This window comes from Rhopilema esculentum, chromosome 7, assembly GCF_057945365.1.
Source record: "Rhopilema esculentum isolate cy_ngs chromosome 7, ASM5794536v1, whole genome shotgun sequence".
NCBI classification, from domain to species: Eukaryota; Metazoa; Cnidaria; class Scyphozoa; order Rhizostomeae; family Rhizostomatidae; genus Rhopilema; species Rhopilema esculentum.
Genome location: NC_142821.1, coordinates 3,400,804 through 3,421,468, shown reverse-complemented (window position 1 = coordinate 3,421,468; position 20,665 = coordinate 3,400,804). Strand labels below are relative to the sequence as shown.

At 36.9% G+C, this 20,665-nt stretch overlaps 2 protein-coding genes across 2 annotated transcripts; both read right to left on the bottom strand.

Moving 5' to 3' along the window:
• Window positions 1–920: 920 nt before the first annotated feature.
• On the bottom strand, window positions 921–14,879 carry LOC135683641 (uncharacterized). Its single transcript, XM_065198953.2, has 7 exons — window positions 13,216–14,879; window positions 10,933–11,162; window positions 8,908–9,125; window positions 7,948–8,297; window positions 6,506–6,728; window positions 4,802–6,044; window positions 921–2,216 (listed from the first exon to the last, which is right to left on the bottom strand). The coding sequence occupies exons 1-7, from the start codon at window positions 13,921–13,923 to the stop codon at window positions 2,039–2,041; spliced, it is 3,150 nt and encodes a 1,049-aa protein (XP_065055025.2). The 5' UTR covers window positions 13,924–14,879; the 3' UTR covers window positions 921–2,038.
• A 141-nt stretch (window positions 14,880–15,020) lies between these two features.
• On the bottom strand, window positions 15,021–18,991 carry LOC135683643 (uncharacterized). Its single transcript, XM_065198956.2, has 2 exons — window positions 17,446–18,991; window positions 15,021–16,759 (listed from the first exon to the last, which is right to left on the bottom strand). Exons 1-2 carry the CDS (start codon window positions 18,684–18,686, stop codon window positions 16,483–16,485), a joined length of 1,518 nt encoding a protein of 505 aa, XP_065055028.2. The 5' UTR covers window positions 18,687–18,991; the 3' UTR covers window positions 15,021–16,482.
• Between the last annotated feature and the right edge of the window lie 1,674 nt (window positions 18,992–20,665).

The window sequence follows — 20,665 nt, the reverse complement described above, 5'->3', positions numbered from 1 at the left end:
AATATAATCAAACTAAATATTTTCAAGGCCTCGCAAAAATTACAGTATTTATACAAAAAAGTGTTACTCAGTCTATTCTGGGAAAAATTCTGGAAAAACAGGATGATCGAAAGAAGATCAATTACAATAAGACACTGCTTTACAAAGTACCATTTGATTTACAAAGTTCTATTTCTTACTTCAAATTTTGAAATTTCTAAGAAGCATTCTACTTCTTGAAGTCAACTGTGGTATACATAATGAAGCAGGGCAGGCCAAAATTTTGCTAAAAAAGAGACCGGGACACCTTTTTCTGTCCGAAAGATTATCTTGATGCTAAAAATATGAGAAAAAGTTATTATGGCCAATTTCCCGAGATGCGTCTGAATCCTTTATCTGTATATCCAAGTCTTCTTCTATCCTACAACCAAGAGACTTGTTGCTGGTTCACCCCCCCCCCCCTTGCAGGTGGACACTGACGTCATCGATTCCAACTGCACACTCCCCACACGCGTTTCAAATTGTTATAATTTTAGTGTACTGCATTTAATTGGCTTTTAGCTGCAAATAAAGCACGTATTTTGATTTAAAAAAAAGTTTAAAAAATACTACAAACTTAGAAACAAACAAAGCTATTTACGTATTCCATATGCTCGACCGTTTGCGTCATTCGCAGCTGATGTATGTGCGCAAAAATTCTAGCTGGATTAAAGAAACGTAGGAAAAATTAGAAGATAACCCATATGCTTGCGGTTATTTTGGGAGTAAATCCATTTCTATGTTGAAGCAATTGAACAAGCTTTGAAAGCAGAAATTTTTTGCAGATACCATAAAATAGTGCGCTATATCACCCCCGTGCTGGCGGTGGTGCAAAAAGGAGACTGGGTACATCAAAGGAAAAAGTCAGGAAGGAGAGATACCAGAAGAACGATTTCATAGTGTTCGGTGAAGACAAAAAAGCATATGTAATCTGAAATAAGGGCCGTCTTTCAGTCGTGGAGGATACGGATCTGCTTTGAACGCAAATTACATTCATATAACACTCCATATCTTTGTTTATTAGTCACATAGTTCAACTCTTCGGCTTCTGGTCGAGGAATAATGAACTCGTATTTTTATCTCCGAAAGATAAAGGCAGAGCTACAGTACGGGGGTTCATTCGATTCTTCATGATTTTTGCACTTGCAAATTCCTTTAAAATTTCTAAAATTTCAACTATATTACGATTAATGGAACGAAGATGTAAAACCATACATTGACTTGAATATCTTATGTAAACATTTAGGCTAAAACAACGATCAATTGAAACAGCTACTACCAAAACCAGGAAGAAAATAAGATCCATTTCCCGGGGATAATCTAATTTTTCTCAAAGATGGGGCTATTTCACAGAGACAAGAAAGCAATACAGAAAAAATGAGCAAAGCAAAGATTCAACAAAACTTTGATAATTTATATGGCAGTGAATTAAGCAAAGGAATCGACTTCCAATGAATTGTACCTCATCAGGAAGGTAAATCATGGCAAGAAAAAATTGAACTATCCTCAAATGCAATAACTTTCGAAAATATTACCAAAACTTCAATTTTGATGGTGATAATTGGCTGAGAAAGCCTCTTTTTCTCTGCCACCGATACCGCTGAAAACAATGGAAACACTGCAATAATCGTTAATTATTGTTGTAAATGAGTCTTTTCGATATTGATAACAGCTAAAGTCGCGTTTTTAAGGAGAAAATTTTCTTTCTGCACATTCTAAGTGAATCTTTGGTAATCGCTGCAAAATGCCTGGTTAATAATTCATAAGTTTGTCTAAAATTTGTAGATATTTCCTGCTTCAGTTTAAGATTTACTGCGACTCAAAAACAGGAAGAAATGAGCTTCAGTTGTATATACCACTGTCGTGGTTCTCATTAAATGAAAAATACAAAATCATAAAATTTCAAATACAAAATGTTGTTCTCCAAAGAAATCAGATTTTATTATCTTACAGATTGCGTTTGGTCAAACTATCATCCTTTGCAAATGTACATCCTAAATTGTTTGACCCAATAAATGCCTCACGTGTCAAAGAGCAATAATGACGTATTAGTTTCCAGTTCCCTCTGGAGCTCTTCCATTGCTTCAGTGTTCAGATTTTTTATTCCAAGCCAATCATTCAGAAGCGAGGATGACAGTGGAGCACTCTCGATGGTTGCTAACCTCTCGTTTGACGAGTTGTCGCGGCCTTCAGACCAACTATAAAAGACAAAATAATTCTAGTGACCATTTGCACAATTAATTCAAATCTACATAGAAATTTCGGAAGTCCATTTACTCTGATAACACGATCTTTTACATATAACTTTCTATACGACCCTTTCACAAGTATAAGAAAATTTAACACTATCACAACTTAACGGAATCATTAAGATATTACAGATATCATAGATAACATATTGTGAAAATTGAAAAAATGTTCTGTTGGAACTTGAATGCCCCTTTTTCGTGGCATTCATCTACTACCAGAAGTTGTAAGTGATTGGTTCTTCAGTAGCTGACACTGAATATGATTGGTCAAAATAATCTTTACAACAAATGTTCGATCTAGTAAATAGAGGCTTATAATCTGGAACAACTAGAAAGTTTTTGGCAACGGTAGGTAATTTGTTTTAAAGAGAGCACTTCTAAGAAATGAGGCATTTTTCAAACGTTGGGGTATGCCCTGATGCCCTCAGTTATAAAGCGTTGTCTCTGCAAAAAAGAAAAACTTCTCTACTTGCAGAATGTTATTATCAAAGCTTATCCTCTACAGTATCATAGACAACTTCATCATGATACTTCATGTTAGCTGTCCGAAAAAAGACAGAAATAGACATTTGGATGATGTTTAAAGTTTAAAGGACAGATTCTTCAAGAGGTTTCGTGAGTCAGACTGCTCCAACAGATTGCTTTGATAATAACAACTTATTATTCACTACAGACTGGAGAAACGCTAGATTCTCTCTTTAGAACATATTTGAACTTTCTAGCTGATTTGAAGAAATGAGCCTAGAAATCTGACACACTAACTGTGTCCAAAACCTGCTCCACTGAAGCGGTAAAAAGCCAACCAACGAACTTCAAGCTTTGTCTCTTGGTTCATTATTGTTTATACCGCAGAGGAGGGTGGAGAAGCGGTGGTTAAAATCATCTAAGACTTAAGCACGAAAAACTTACAGACTTATAAGTCTGCTACGATCCAAACCATGTAAACGACTAATTCTACCAAAATATTGTATACTAAAATTATCCCTCGTTGTTAAACAATTCTCTAAGTAAGCTAGCACATCTGTTTATACCCTGGGTACCAAAGCCATTAGAGGACCATAGAGTAGAATGTGGTGAGAACGAGAAGAGTGGAAAGATGTCGTTCTCACCTTTTGTTTGATTTTCTCCCTCTGCTGTCAGACTCGATTTGACCCGAACCCTTAAGGCTCTGGTACCAAAGGTAACTTTCTTTGTTTCTATATCTACATGACTTTCTTTGTTTAATATTCCTATATCTACAATTATTGACCTTTTTCGAGCTTCAACATTTAAAATTCTCCTCAAAGAAGATGCTTATCAAAGTAGACTTTGGTAGATGCGCTTTTACGGGAACAAGGAAGCAAATTTTGTCATACAAAATAAATGCCTCATAGTCTAACAATGGTAACCAAAGTTTCTTTATTTCATGTGAGCAATTGAGAGAAATTCAGATCCAATTATTTCTAGAAAAAAAACTAAAGCAGCGTTACGGACTAATGGCCTTATCATCAAGATTTTTTACTTTCTTCTAAAAAGAAGTGTCTTTTCTAAAAATAAAATGAGATGTCAGACGATAAAATCAGCTAAGTAAATAAACCTGCAAAGGCCAGCGGATCTTCATTCATAGCGACTCTATTTCTGGTAGACTGTGATCACTTGTTGAGATATCTCATATTCTGTTCTATCCCGGGGGTTTTAACCCAAAAATGACACAAGCCCTATTTTCCTTGACATGGAAGAGGATGTGGGGAGTATTTTTTTGAATAAAGATTCGATAAAATCAAGTCAGCGTTTGGACTTTGATTCAGAAATAGGCCATCTCGGAATTCGCAACGCCATGATAGAATTATAATGTTCTTTAACAAATTCCAATCTCACAGGTGGGGAAAACCAGCGAAAAATTCATGGTGAGTAGAGGCAGCCTATTATTCTTTGGCCGTGAAACCCCTTTAGAATAGAGAAAAATACTTTTAGAATGAAAGTCTGGAAAAAATGCATGTATGTGAAAGACCATGGAGAGTTAGGGTATAGTGTTTATGTACAAAGAAGGTTGCAACAAAGCTTTGCGTGTGCAAAGTTAGTCATAAGTCTCAATTATCAGACAAGAATCTAATGGTAGTTTCAAATAAGCGATATCGTCACTGGATAGATTTGGTGATGGCCACTGGCCGTTTTTTATAAAGATCGGATACCTTTCAGAAGTCTTTCCGATACCTCTTTGTAAAACAAACTGGTGGTAGATAAAATTGCAGCGATACCATATCATTATTTGATTTTAGGCCGCCTTTGTGTATAAGCCGCTCGCGAATATAAGCCGCCTATACAGTAGCCAAACGTGCCAAAAAGTTATTATATACCGCGGCTTGTAGCTGAATATGACTCAAAATATTGTGCGCTTTTTAGTTTAATGGTCTATGATCTGAGGAAGGTTAGAAACCAATATCTTCAACAACGTAGAATGCGGGAGCCATAAAATTGCTGAATGACACATTTTGATACTGCTGGGCAATACTGTAAAGGCTTTGAATAACACGTAAAAACGTAAAGAAACTTACAATTCTTGTGGATTAGTTTGAAGAAATAACTCCTCAAGGTCCAATCCCAAGCCATAGCCATAAGCACCACTTTTGGGAGTCCTCGGAGTAAGCAGTGTAGTTAATAACACATCTCTAGTCGAGGCTTTGTCTGTCTTTCCATCATTGGTACCCTCATTTCCATTGTAATCGTTATCTGTAATCATTGAAAACGAGATTGATGGAATCTCAAGATCCGGTGAAGCATGTTGATACGAGACATTCGTTGGACTTGATGAAGTTATAGGCAGAAAACCAGGCTTACAAGTGTTGGTTTCGCCAGTACTCGCAAACGACGTTTCGACAGAGGCACATATACTACGACTTTCGTTCTCAGCTTCCAACTGACGAACAAGTTCGACTATACTTCGCTCTTGAGGATCAAGCTTTCGAAGTTCAGCGCTTAATCTCTCAGCTACCTCTTCAGAGTTAGCTTTTCGTAACGGTTTCCGTCCTATTTGCGTTTCTTTTCCACTAGTATTTGATTTACTATTTTCAACGATTATGACTTCATCGGTTTTTTCCTTTATAGAATTCAAAGCATTATCACTTTTTAAGAAACTAGAAGGGCTACTCAAGTTTGCTTCGAACGACTGTAAGGTGTCCGGTGTGACAGCTTTCACTTTTCCGTCCGGTGTCACGACGCAAATGGCGGACGGTGGCCGTTCTACTTCCTTGTTTTCAGTCGAAACTTTCACACTGTGATCTGGTGCGACGGGTTGAACAGATACACTGTTGTAAGTAGAGGTAAAAACAGTCGAAGGGCTCCTACTGTTGCTGTTTTGGCTAATGCTGGTTCCACAAGCAATCGACGATATCGTGTGCACTGGAAGTACCTGCCTTGGAGGCTGAGACATAATACTGAATGAAGGGGTAAGATAGGTGACTGAGGATGAAATTGTTTTTGGGGCAAGCGGTTTTATTCTCGAATGTTGTGAAATGCTATTCTGAGACGACATCACCTGCGCAGTGGGTTTTGCCGCAATGCTTACAATTTTCTGTGGCGTTGCTTGATTCGCTACCAACAGCGGATTTGCTCCAACGGCAATGGGCGCACCTACATTAACAGCTGGGGCCATAATGAGGCTCTGCTGGGTTTGATTGACAGAAACCGGGTTTTGAATTCGAGGCAGAAGAAATATTTGTCCCTTTGAATTTGGTTTTAACGGTCCTTTGATTTGATAACAAGGAATCGCGCCCATTGGTATGAGAACTGTCTCTTGCGCTGTAAAAACAAAATAGGACAACCATAATATAGACTGTGCACAGGACGCTTTAACAAATGAAAATAGAAGCATCTGAATTGCTGGCAAAAACAGAACTACTACTTCTAAACCACATTTGAAAATTTAACGTGTCCAGAACATAAGCTGTTTACATTCATTTCCCCTATCCCCTTTCACCGGGCCTTGCTTTACTGTGAAAAACTTTCAATATAACAGTATGAAATATGGATGCAATAATTGTTTTGTTCTTATCTATAACAGATACTTGATCACTTACGTAAACAAAGTTATTCATATTCACAAAAGAAAGCTAAGCTTTTGTTTACTCAGAACTGCATTAAGTTGCATTAGTGGTTCTAGGTCTCGTCTCGTCAACATGTTGTATCGGTATATAAACAGTGCTGAAATTTATTCTATGCGATTGAAATTATCCACATCAATCAAAGGAAATTTTACGAACTTGGATGTTGACCAGCAACTGTTGCTGTTGTTGTTGTTGTTGCGAGTTTGATGGCGTTCTGAGAGGCTGTCGTAGAAACTTGTGAAACAAAAGTCTTGACAGCGATATTAGCTTGCTTGCGATCATTTGGGAGTTGCGTTTTTGTCAAGCCTTTGTCTGCATTGTCTTTCACGAGCGTCACTGTCCCTCCCTTTTGAGCTGGTACCAAATTTGTGAACTGGAACTAAAGTGCAAGAAGGACGGATAAAAACAGCCGCTCATAGGGTCCAAAAAACATAAACCGTTTGTTTGCAAGGTAGAAAAACCTTTACTCAATTATTGTCTGTCGTACAGAATTAAATCTCAAATGGCAAACTGCTTCACAAAATCAAAAAATGCCCCTCTCTTTGAAAAGTGGTTTGCATAGCAACAATGCCTGCCAAAAGTCTTGGAACACTGACATCAATTTCCAAGGTCAAAACCAATCATCCCCCTCTCCCCCACGGAACAATGTTGGTTTACTATCAAACGGGTTAGGATTTTAGGAAGCACTTTCTTTTGTGCTTCTTTTATGATATTTCTCTAAATCATCAACATTGTTTGAGGGGGAAGGGGGCGGAAGTAGCAAATTTTTTTCATGAAAGGAATGACAGATATCAAATGCAGCGTAAATTAATGGGTGTTCCAAGTACTTTTGGCAGGCATTGAAACTATAATAACAGAGGGCTTGAGAAATCGATAGTTATCATAACCCCTATATAGTGCTCCATTCCGTATAGACAGAGCTGTTCACGCTTTGGTGTATAAAACAGGGCGGTTCTAATGGTTCTTATTTTCAGGCTTAATGCAACGAGCAACATGAATCAGGCAACATAAAGCAAGTAATCAATGTAAATAGACAACTTTGTCAAAGACCTGAACTAAATTTATATCGTTTGAGTTTAATTCGGTTTAACATTCAAAATTAAACTGTGCTGAAAATTTTCACCTCTGACAACATTGATAAAGTGAAATAACCAAAGTTAATAAAAAAACTCTATCTCAATGCAGCCTTATTTTTGCAACATAAAGCAGTTCTCGATTTCAGAGTGTTCAATAGTGAAAAATAAAAACGTATTGCATATAATCTTCAAAAATTATCAAGAAGTGGTGTAGCAAATGGGTCTTCTATGATGAAGTTATTGTTTTGAATCTTGTGAGCCAGAAGATATGCCATGCACCTCACAAAGAAACAGCTGCAATCGTCGTACTAAATGCTTTATCATCACACCTTACAATTTAGAATAACCACTCAGATTCGTCTTTTTCTACGCATGGATGGAAATGCAATACGACAACTAGACAATCAGCCTCTACTGACTGATGAAACAATGACCATTAAAGAGCTAAAAGGATTTCTTGGCAAACAGCTAAAACAACGATGATTTGAAGCTGCTAACTTCGGTTAAAAAAGATAAAGTCACCTGAGGTTTTGGGTTTCCAGCCACTGTCTTACCAGCCTCTATCTGAGAATCTTCGCAAGGAAACATTGCAACATCCTGGCTTTGCAATTCAATTAAATCTTTCATATGTTTGCGAATCGGATGAATAAATGGTACTGTTGACTTTTGCATGTTTGTCCATCGCTCCAGCATCTTTCTATCTTGGTCCGAGAGACTAGAACTAGGCTCTCCTTTTGGCTCACAATCTTCCTTCAGCTTTTTGGCCTTGGAATCTCGCCTAATGCGCTTTTGCTTGCGTTTTCTCGAGTCAAACTTGCAGGAATCAGCCGCAGTTGATATTACAGACTGGGCAACTGTTGGACATGTGATTTCTAGATAGAGTAAAAGAAGGTCTATTGGCTCTCGACAGAGGGAAGAAAGAATTTCATGACAACTGTTGATTTTCATCAGTGAGAAAAAGCGCAGATTTCAATGTCAGAAAGAGCCATTGTTTATTGAAGCCTAATTTTTCAGCAAATGGCAACTGAAAAAAGAACTGAAATGATGAGATGCATGATTGTATATCACAAAAATCGAAATATACCATATGCAAAAAACCATTAATTCTGGACTAAGAAATTTACACTAACTCTTTAACTAGAGAGTTCATCATCACTCTACTTCCAAGAGATTCGAAAACTTTCTAAATTCCTTCGAGGTTCACTTGTGAAGAGCGTTTCTAATGAGCTGGTAATAAAATCTGTTGACATCTCAAACTACGAAGTTGGCATTTCTCATGCGATCGATTCTACGGCGATTTGAAGTGAAATATTCTGCCAAGATCTTTGGAAAATGAAAAATTAATGAATGAAAACCCGCAGCACTTTCAATAAGGGCATTTGCATATTGCCAGATTTTCAAACGCTAAACAGCTTCAGACTACGAAATCTTGAATAGCTGGAAACCAAAGTGTTAATTTAACTTTGTGTACATGGGCAATACCTTTATATTCGGTCCGGGTAACAACATCATTTTCCATTGTGACCGGTTTGGTGAAAAACTTTGTTGAGAGAGGAGTTAGTTTTGGCCTAGGGTTCTTTGAATGATAACTGCGTATTTCTTTTACAATTTCATCCTTCAACACGTCTTTATCTAATTCTGTATTTTCAAACTCACAACACAGTGGTCGGCATGATGGTTCGTCATCTACGTCATGGTACCTAGAAAAATAGAAAGTGTTATTATAATAGAGAAGGCTTAGATTTGAAACAAAGACTATTTAGGAATAGATTAAACGTGCAAAAACTAACAGAAAGTATATGGAACTAAGGGTCAATGACTTAACTAAACAAAACACTAAAGCTTGGTTCCCACTAGGCGACTGAGTGCGTTCAAGTGCGTTCATTTCTGAGCGTTCAAGTTAAACGCCAAGTGGGAATGCTCCGGGCGTTTAACTTGGAGGAGATGAACGCACTTGAACGCTCAAAAAAGTTAAACGCCAAGATCAAAAAATTTTGATCTGAGCGTTTAAACATAAAAGAAGCCGAACAATTCAAGGAATGTTTCATTCATCAACCAACAAGTAAGATGCAAATGTAAAGCCAAAATAAGGCAATTTCAGCCATAGCAACGCATGAAATCGATTTCGTGACTGTTAGCACCTTGAGATCAATAAAACATTGCCAATTAAGAGATTTCTGCTAACTTGTAAATTTTGAAAAGAGCTATACAATCAGGATTACTTTAAATGACCAACGAGAGGCCATAAACTGAAAGCATAGAACACCTACAATGTACACGTAAAAGAATTGCGAAATCCGTGTCACTAAAATGCAAGGGAACTTAAGTTGCGATCCTGTTGCGATACTTGATCGGATAGTGTAACAATGGCCTTTACATAATTTTCAAGAGAGGGTTACAACATCTTACAATTGCATAATTAATAAGTAACAAAAGAGCAAAAATGATAATTTTTTTAGTGTTTAAATGCATGTCCTAGATTCTCTAAAATGCGACATTTAGACATTTTGACTTGTCTTCACACAGTTAGCTGAGGGTTTATGTTTTGCAAGTGGGAATGCCTCGGTAGTTTATCTCTTATCTTTAATTAAATTAAAGGATTAGAGATGAACGCACTTGAACGCACTTAGTCGCCTAGTGGGAACCAAGCTTAAGAGATACAAAAACAGGTGTACACTATAAAAGGTAACAGTTGCCATAATACCAGAAAAGCCTGTTAGAAAATTTTTTTTGTTGCCACGCAATGTACAGAAAAGCCATTATCAATAAACACAGTGTGCACATGAATACAAAGAGAAACTATAAATGGCAACAAAAAACAGCGAACATGTCTTACTTTTAGCCCAACTTCTACTAAATGGGAATAAAATAAATTAACAAAAGGCCCAGGAGTAAACAGCATGAAAAAAGTCTTGAGTGTAAAACTGATCCACAATTTGGGTTAATTTCCCTAGAACACAGATCCATAGAGAATAAAAATGACCAATTTCATCAAAGAATTTAATACGTATAAAATTTCAATGAAATTTCAAGTCATTGTATCATCCTTTTAGAAACACTATAAATAATTGAAATTGAAAAATGTTAACAAATAGTGTCACAAAATGACTGTTTCTAAGTGATTACTATTTTTCAATTTGTGGAATAGTACAGACTGTAGCCAAGGGCAGGCGTCGGGTGGCAATGTTACCCTGGAGCAAGAGAATACCAGCTGTTTGTCTCTAAACTTTTAATGGGGTTTTTGGTAGCTTTCGTTGGACAGGTATCGCAAGTTGAGTCAAGCTATTACTGAAAGAAGGAAAATTGTTTATTGGGGTCTCTTATTATCCACGAAGGACTTAAGATGGTACCTGGCGCTTAAAATGTTTTCACTGCTAAGCAAAAACATGAAAAGAAAAATTTCTGAAAAGTCTGCCTGCAATAGGTATAGGGTTTTTGCTACCCCTTCTCCACAGGCCTAGCTATGCGCTTGATTAATCATTACACATTACACAAAGTATATCTTACCTTTTCAAGTATGGATGCTCTAAAGCCTCTTTGGCACTGCATCTCTCCTTTGGATCAAGCTTGAGCATCTTTGTAAGTAGGTCAACAGCATCTTCGGGTGCATCTGGGTATAGTTTGCTTAGTGGAACTGGATCTTTCTGTGGCAGTTTGCTTATATAATTTCTGACTCGCTCTGATGCTATTTCAGATAAAAAATCTGGCGATGGGAGGCCTACCACACTCAAAATAAGCTGCAATGAAAGGGATACGGGTGATATCAGTCTTTAAAATTATTAGAAATGCAAACAAAAATTAATTTCGTTAAGACAACCTTTACAGACTTGAACTTTCCAATGAATTCATGGTGGAAAAAATTTGAAGTGTCTCTGACCAATATTTCCACAAAATGGTTCCTAGTGTTACAAGTTTTTCTAACTTCGTTAAAAATTAACTACTAAAATATTATCTACTACACAAACATAAGGATAATATTACATAAAAAGCGGCAAGATTTGTCTATGAAGGACATTTTTTAGTTTGTCTCAGTACTTGATACATTCATGGCAGTTTGGTAGCAATGCTTTCTGCTCTTTTCAATCCAGAATGTGGTCTTACATTTTGCAATTCTTTATGAAATGCCAAAGTCTATTCGATTTCATGTGAAGGCACATTGCTTGTGTGACAAAAGGTTTGCCAATTTGGACAAATCAGGCCCATCAAGGGCAGTCCTGATTTCTTAAGTGCCCTGAGGCCTTAAACATTTTCAGCTTGTTGATAGGATACTCATAAAATAAAACTTGTGGTGCAACAATTCATTCAAAGAACATCTTGATGGAACTTCATGTCAGATTTAACAAACATCCTAAAAATCTGATTTTCAGACCTCAACAATGAACTGACATAGGTTTCCCTTTGTTGACATTTTCGATGTGTTTGAAGAATTTACAGAACTGCTTAGATAACTCTTTATTTTGGAACTTCTGTCACATTTCAAGCAGTCGTAAGCAGCTAAAAACAAGGGCAGGGGTTAGTGACTTAAAAAAACAGATGGAACAGTGACATTATGTCAGGGAGGCTGTGCTGAAACACATGAGAAAGCATTTAGTCGAATGTCAACAAGGGTTTATTGGAGGTAGATCCTGTACAACAAATCTACTAGAAGTAATTGACCTCTGGACTAAAATATTGGATCAAGGGTACGCATTTGATGTTATATACTTTTCAAAAGCATTTGATGCTGTCCCTCATCAGGATGGATACAGGATTTCCTATCTGATAGACGTCAACGTGTAACGGTTAACGGGTCGTGCTCAAATTCGTCACTGGTGGAATCCCACAAGGGAGTGTAATAGGCTCTGTTCTTTTTATCTGCTATTTGAATGATACGCCAGGTGTAGTAAAAAATGGGATCAGTATGTTTGCAGATGACACAAAACTGTTCTCGCGTATAAATGATGACCTTGATTTTCAGGGTCTGCAGAATGATCTGAACAAGCTTCAATCAAGGGCACAGATGTGGCAACTACGATTCAATACATCAAACTGTAAGGCTTTGCACTTAGGGAAAAAGAATGCAAAAAGATGGTACAATATGAAGGATGGACCAATTAACGTGGCATTGGGAGCCAGTGCCTACAAAAGAACCTTGGGGTTCATGTTGAAATTAAGGTTAGAATTAACATACAAGCAGATGTAGCAGCCAACAAGGTAACAAAATCCTTGGACTAATTCGCAGGTCATTTCCATATTTGGATAGAGACATTACGATACAGCATTTTAAAGCACTCATTAGACTTCACCTAGAGTACGGAAACTCAGTTTGGTTGCCGTTTTATAAAAAGGACATTACAGTTTTGGAAAATGTAAAAAGAAGAGCAACTTAGCTTATAACAGAACTAAAAGATGTGCCATATCAGGAACGACTGCAGAGTTTGAGCCTACCTAGCCTAGTATAGCATCATCTGCAGGGAGATCTCACACAATTATTAATGCATGACGCACTTTACAGTTCTATGCTAGCCCTTTCTATTCTGTGTCAGTCCCACTAATCTATTCAATGTTTTGGTTATTTTAGAGAGGTCTAGTATGATATTGATATTATTGAGAACCTGACACACTGTTTGCATCCATGTTTTGTCTTTGGTTTTCCTTGCGGTCTTTTAAATTTTCTTACCTTTCTGACATACAGTATTGAATAAGCTGTACAAAAATCAACTTTATTTGAACGTATTACATTGGCATTAGGCAAATAATCAAATAATGGAAACATTTACATCTGTATTTTACAATACAATTTTTTATTACCTGTAGCTGGTTCAAGTAATTTGCACCTGGAAAAATTGGTTTTCTGCCAAGCATTTCTGCAAATATGCAACCAACTGACCAAATGTCAATACCATAAGAGAATTGATGTACAGAAAGCATAAGTTCTGGGGCTCTGTACCACCTTGTAGCAACATACTCAGTCATGACTCGCCTTTGTTCACTTGGTGATGAAAATAAACTCCTGGCCATCCCGAAATCCCCAACTTTGAGCTCGCAGTCATGGTTTACTAGCAGGTTGCTTGGTTTTAAGTCTCTGTGTATAATATTTGCAGAATGAATGTATTTTAGTCCTCTAAGAAGTTGGTATAAAAAGTATTTTACATGTTCGCCAGTCAAAGATTGATTAGAATGAATGATATGATGTAAATCACTTTCCATTAAATCTAAAACAACATAAACATCTTCGAATTTTGTTAAGTCTTCTGGTGGGCGTAAGATTTCTTTAATTCCGATAACATTGTCATGCTTAAAGTGCTTTAGAATCTTCAGTTCTCTTAAAGTTCTTTTTGCTATAGCAGGGACATCAAAAACTCGTGAAATTTTCTTGATAGCTACTTTACAACCTGTCTTATTATCGACTGCAGAGCAGACGACACCGTATGCTCCATTTCCAATTGTCTCGACGATCAAGTACCTCGAATCAACTTCGAATTTGACTTCCATTTGTCGATTAATAAGACTTGACATTGCTCCTATTGAAACTAGACTAGAATATGTAACAACTCAATATTTTCAACTTCGTTTGGTGGCATTTTTGTTTCCACATCCGTGAATATATCGCCTTCAAGACCGCTTTTCATTCTTCATGAAAGATCAAAACATCTTTCATATCAGAAAACCATCAATATTAGCACACTCACGAAACTAATTAGCTCCAAACACTACGGCGGCCATTAAAAGCTATTCGGCCTCGCACTCAGTTATTGCCTCTAATTTATATATCCTAGGTGTAAATATAGGCATTACGTCAGCATTCGTGAAAAGTTTTGCCAAAACCCTTTTTTTAATCTGGGCATCCGTTAAAAGTTCATTGGTGGATAACGAATAAAGGAAATGTGGTGGGTTTTGCCACCTAAGCCCCCTATTTCCTAATGCCCCGAATGAAAAGTCAAGGACTAGGTTTATGACCCAGTCCATATTATTGCTTTATTAGCCAGTTGCTTCAGCCAGAACCAAAAAGGAGATCATGCCATCTGAATTTTTCATGGAAATTTTGCAGCAAAATAGGGGGTTATTTCACCAAAATGCTGCAGCTCTAATACTATTTGAAAGGGTACAAAGCCCCGAATTCTCTATCTAAGGCACACCTCAGTGCAGTAGGAAGGAAAAAAATAGAGGGGGCACCTTTTTGCAAACAAAACATAACAAGGCACTGTTTATTGGAAACAAAGGATTTGTATATTTGAGTCTCTCCCCCATCAGAACCACAGTACCTAGTAGCTGCGCTTCAAAAATGCCTTTCTAGTATCTAAAATAATTGAATACTAAATAAGCAGGAAAATGTTTCGACTGTATGGTGCAATTCTGAACAGTTGAGACACCTAGGGGTGAGGATATGGTCGCCCCCTATATTTTGGAGGACTATGATCTTTTGTTCTTAAACAATTGAAAAATATGACACCATCCTATTGCAGCAATATGCTCCTCCTCCCCCCCCCCCCCAATATTTGACCAAGTGTCTGCCTTGCTGATTCTAAAGGGCAACTGTGCCAATAAAACATTTGATTAAAACCTTGTTTCTTAGCTTGACCAAGAAGAAGAAAGACAAGAGGAAAACCAAGGGAACTTCATGAAATAGTATCTATGTCTCAAATGAATCTTTACATATTATTACAAATTTACTGTCTGTTAGGCAAAACACAAAATAATAAGTACAATAATCTTTCAAATAATCTCGACACCTCTTAAAATAAATTCTTAAACAACTTTTAACACAAATACCTTAGCTATCTAAAATTTAAATCCAAGACAACTTTCATAAACATAAGAATTATGCTAGACTATTTAAAATGTCAACAAAGAAATGAGAAAAAATCAAATGAATGAAACTAAATATTTAAGGCAAATGTATCATAACATGCATACTACCAGCTATTACTGTAAGAAAAAGGATAGTCATTAATTTTGATTATCAAGACATTGCTAGAAATTATGTTTGCTTGATGACAAGAAAAGGCCTGATTATTCATTACTTTAATATCTTAGAATTCTAAGGCTTCCATCAATGAAGCCTTGGGGACCAGCCCCTTTGTGAAAATCCATGAAATACTAATAGAGATCAGCCCCTTACAGATGTCTATTTTGAATGTGAGCACAAATTATTTTCTATCATCTTTTCTTTTGGGTTAAGCAGGAAGTTTAAAGACATGGCATGAAATGCTTAGCTTGCTTGATAGATAACAACCCAGAGGAAAATATATATACAACCTACAAGGGAAAACAACAAAAATTGAAAATATATGACATGTTAAAATAAATTTCACAAAAATTGTGGTGGGGTGCAGAATAAGAGGAAAACCACAAACTGCTATAAAATGTAAACATATTAAGCTTGTTTGATGTATTAGGACTTGCATGTGCAAAACAAAGTGATAGAGTTTTGCAAAGTAATTATTAGTACAGTGACTGTATCATGCTAAAAATAGAAATAGTATGACCTATGATGATAAAGCCACGAGAGCAAAGTTTTGATATTGTTGGTACAGCCTACTATGATGTTGTTGGGATATTTAGGATTGAAATGACCTTATCCATAACAGGGCAGTGTCTCTGAAGAAAAACAGATGACAATCTTTTCTGCTAATGTAACACAATGAAGCTATCAGAGGGTGATCATTGAAAAGGCATTAAAAAAGAAAGGGTAGCTAGAGCCTAAGAGTATAAACCTTCATGACAATGTCATTTCTACAAGAAATTAATTATCTTAAATTTATTATCCATGCTTATGTAGCTCAAAAACACATGCTAGAAACATTAAAGGCACTGCTAGCCTCTAACATTCATTCAGCAAGCTTACAATAATATAGAGAATTGCTAGGGATATAGTTGCCTAATTTTTTCAAAGCTTGATCTCATGGTATCTAAAAGTCATTTGTGGTATTAAACACAACAAAACAGGTTTTATGGGAAATTTGACTTTGCAAAAAAATTGACTTCCTGATGTTTACTGGGTGTAAAGGATTCTAATCTACTAATAATTTCCTTATGACAAAGAACCTAGCATATTGTAGTTGGGAGACATACAGTCTACTTCCTACATTTCTTAACAGCAATAAAAGATGGAACAGCAACTGGGCTGACTGCCAGAATTATACAACCAACTGACACAACAAAGGCAGCCACTACAGGGACAGCCACAATTGTACCAGCTAATACACCTGACCTTACAGCAACTCTCACCACCGGCTTTTTTGGTGCTAAGTTGTATTTGCAACCAAAGAAGCTGTAGCGGCTATAGTGATCACCAAAAATTCCTCCTTTCCTATGCTTTTTCCCACATCTGTAGCAGAAATCAGTGTAGCACCTAAAAGTCAATATCAAATTATTCTTGCTAAAGAAATAATTATCAAGAAAAACATTACATCAATTTGAGTATTTAGTGGAGATGTGTTTAGGACTCAAAGTCTGCCTTGAAATCAACAAACACCATCAACTGAAATTTTAAGTTTAAATCATTCACAAGTACCCTTCACAATTATCATTACCTAAAGAATATACAAATTTCACTTGACACTTTAAGAAAAATGAGACAGAAACTTCAACCTGTTCCCAGAGCTTTAGTAAAAGTTAAATAATAATCAACAAAATACATATTGGAAATTGCAGAATACAATTATGGATATTTATGCTGTGTTGCAAAATAAGTTACAACTTGAAATTAAATCATAAAATTTCAAAATAAATACTAGTTTAGAAATAATATATCAAATGGCAATTTTATAACTTAAACAAAAATTGAAACTGTCCCACTGTTAATGTAATAGGGAAATGTTTGATACCAAAAGAGTTGCTTCATATTGGACCTTTTTTGAAACTTCTCTGAGAGTCCCTTGATGTGTTGTAGTGTGATGTGAGAGACGTGTTGAAAATTATATAACAAAAATTTTCAAACATAATTACTTTTGTCTTCAGGCACTGTATTGGGATTCAATAGCTTAAAATTTAATCATGGATTGAGAAGAGATTTTACTCTAAAGAGCTAAAACAAACCTGGAACAACACATGTGGTCACATCCAGATATCCTTTCAATGAAGAACTTGCATTGAGGGCATTTCACAGCATTAGCATTTGATTTTCCTCTCCCCTTTGCCCAAACCTTTAATGCCTTGTGTCCTTTGCCAATGACATCTTTTTGAAATTCCTTGCAGGTTAAGGCATTATGCCATGGTGCGTGACAAGGTATGCACCATCGTAACCCACAGGATCCACACTTGTGATGGATGGGCACTTCATCTGGCTCCTCAAAATGCTGGACTATATTGCAGCCTGGGCAAGTTTTGACTCTTGGATTATTATCTGCATCTACTCTGTTTTTAACAAAAATGTGCATCCATTCACTGCAGTGCAGATCTATTTCTTCATCTGTTATTGTTCGTGTGCAAGAATCTCCTGGGCATTTGAGAATTATGAAACCCCCAGTGATTCTAGTTCTAAGATGTATATGCATACAGTCTAAACAGAACAATCCTGAGCATGAATCACAATACACTGAAGATTCTTTATTTCTAGATGCCATGCAATAGCAGATACTGCAATACCACCCTTCAACTCCACTTTCAACTGACAGCCTAGAAAACATATCATCATAATCTGATATACCAGACAGTTTGTCTAGGTCGACCATAATGCTGGAATGAACTGGATTTGCTGATAAAGGATTGGGTTGCCATTCCTTGATAGGTGGTGGAGGGGGTGGTGTTGGTGGTGTTGGGAATGATCTCTGATCAGGATGGGTGATATCATGTGAAAGATTTTCAGCATTTACTCCATAACAAGAAATCAGAATGTCATGTGCTGTTGCAACTTTGTCATTATCTAAGACCGACGTTTCTTGAGGTAATGTTGCTTCATGTGTAGTTTCATTTTCGGGTAAAAAAGCACTAGGGCATTCGGTACACGTGTCCTGGTCAAATTCTTCCGAACCATCGTCTGTCCCACATGGCACAGCATCTTTCGCAGACACCGAAGCTTCGTCGTGCTGCTGGCAATTATTATCAATGATTCTGCTTGTCATTGATGTTTCTGTGTTATGGCTGCTTTGCTCTGCCCCGTGAAAATCTTTAGGGAGCGCAATTGGTGATTCGGGGGCAAAGTGCTGAGCCTGCGAAAACTTTAGGACAGGGCCTGTGTTCTCTGGAAGAGACAAACTGAGCGACCTCTTAAAAATTTTCTGTTTTCGTCTTTGGTGTGGTAAAGAAGATGCCCGCTTCATTAATCCATAGTCTGTCATTACGACTCCTTTAAACAGGCTGGTTAGCCTCTGCTCGAACCAATCGAACGAATTAATCTTTGATGTTTTGGTATGATCAATTTTATTTAACAGACCACTGCAGGAGATTTTGCTCACGCATGCAGTCAGAAACCAGCCTCACTGCAAAGCCATATGTTAACTTGTCAAAACTCGACTTGATTTACAAATCTTCAATAAAAGTTCCAAGCATCAAAGTCTAGCAATTCAACATCTTCACATGATATCGTCCATGTTTTCTCCATCCTCCACTTCCCGACGATTACATGCGTAATAATCAATACGGATACTTACGTCAATGCTTGCTACGACCCAGGCTCCTAGCATGAAGTGATTGTGCAGTTTTTGACTGTTGTATAAATTTAAATGAAGCCCAAGGGAAAGCAACACAGATAAAGCTACGGATGTGTTCTTTCTTGCTTATTCATCTGTCATAAAGCAACTAAGAGTATAAGGAATAAGTTGTTTTGTTATCGAAAAATTTACTTAACGAGCTTTATCTTGCTATCAGGCATATTTATGTACATGCCAAGTCGTTTCTTCAACAAAAATTTTACCAAATCTAACTAAAGTATTATTTCAAATTGCTACAAATCAAATATAATTGAAGCAGGAACATTCAGCTAACGATATCTGAAAGGACCTCAAGTTTCTCAGTTGACAAAAATGGTACTTCAGTTGAACACTGGGCAAGAAATAATCCAAAAAAAGTAATGTGAAAACTTATAGTGTCGAGTTATATTAATACAAATAAAGTCAGAACCTTCAAATTTCATTTGCGCAGTTTTAGAAGACTATCCGATGATATCTCGGATGCAAGAATGAAACTTAAATTGCGGCAATGGAAGAGTTGAGCGGAGACGCGTATGTTGTCCCCTCCGTACCTCCGCTCAACTCTCTTCAATTTTTAAGCCTGGATTATTTGGCTCAAGTAGCCAGGGTAATCCGAAGAGAACTTGAAACAAGTTAAAGTGATATTAAAACAGGGTTTGGGGGAATGCTGAGTCGCTGGTCACGTGTTCCAGTCCTACCCTGGTTGTGTTAGTCGATCATATTTTATCTCAGTAAAAACTTTAAATTTGGTTACCAGGTCACAATGATGAAACAGATACTAGAGGTCTATTTGCGAAGTGTTTACTGCATATAATACTCCACCCAAAGACGTTTATAGGAAAAATTAATATTTAATAAAAAACTTTATTGCATACGCAGCAATCCTTTTTCATACGCAGCAATCTTTTTGCATACGCAGCAATCTTTTTGCATACGCAGCAACTTTTTGCATACGCAGCAACCTTTTGCATACGCAGCAACCTTTTGCATACGCAGCAACCTTTTGCATACGCAGCAACCTTTTGCATACGCAGCAACCTTTTGCATACGCAGCAACCTTTTGCATACGCAGCAACCTTTTGCATACGCAGCAACCTTTTGCATACGCAGCAATCTTTTTGCATACGCAGCAACCTTTTGCATACGCAGCAATCTTTTTGCATACGCAGCAATCTTTTGCATACGCAGCAATCTTTTTGCATACGCAGCAATTTTGCAACGTTGGTCATACATTTAAACTTTCCCTTTGTTTCTGGTTGAGTTAGCACATAACGTCACATTGTGTCATATTTTCCCGTGATTTTCTTCAGGAACTCCTCGTGCTATTTATAGTTTCCACTTCAACAGCTATAGGTTAGTATTGAATCCTGAGAAACATGTCAAGGACTGTTTTTTGTGTGTGCAGCATAAAGCTTTTTTAATGGATCTGTTGCAACAGTGGTTAAATTTTGAGAAAAAAGCAAAAGTTGGTTTTTTCAGCTAGAATTGTCTTTTTCAAGATCTTTGATGATCGGGGATTTTAAAAATCAAAGATTTTGCTGCATTTTTAGAGCGATACTTGAATATTTTCCCATTCCTTACAAAGACGTGTCGGATGGACAAATCTGTCCAAAAGAAAACTGTTAGTT

Excerpts from the sequence above, each read along its gene's own strand:
- LOC135683641 (XM_065198953.2), bottom strand. The coding sequence starts at position 13,923 with ATGTCAAGTCTTATTAATCGACAAATGGAAGTCAAATTCGAAGTTGAT. Across the intron at positions 11,163-13,215 it reads ATTACTTGAACCAGCTACAG|CTTATTTTGAGTGTGGTAGG; the intron begins GTAATAAAAAAT and ends CTTTCATTGCAG. Across the intron at positions 2,217-4,801 it reads CAAACTAATCCACAAGAATT|TTGGTCTGAAGGCCGCGACA; the intron begins GTAAGTTTCTTT and ends TGTCTTTTATAG.
- LOC135683643 (XM_065198956.2), bottom strand. The coding sequence starts at position 18,686 with ATGACAGACTATGGATTAATGAAGCGGGCATCTTCTTTACCACACCAA. Across the intron at positions 16,760-17,445 it reads GACCACATGTGTTGTTCCAG|GTGCTACACTGATTTCTGCT; the intron begins GTTTGTTTTAGC and ends ATTGACTTTTAG.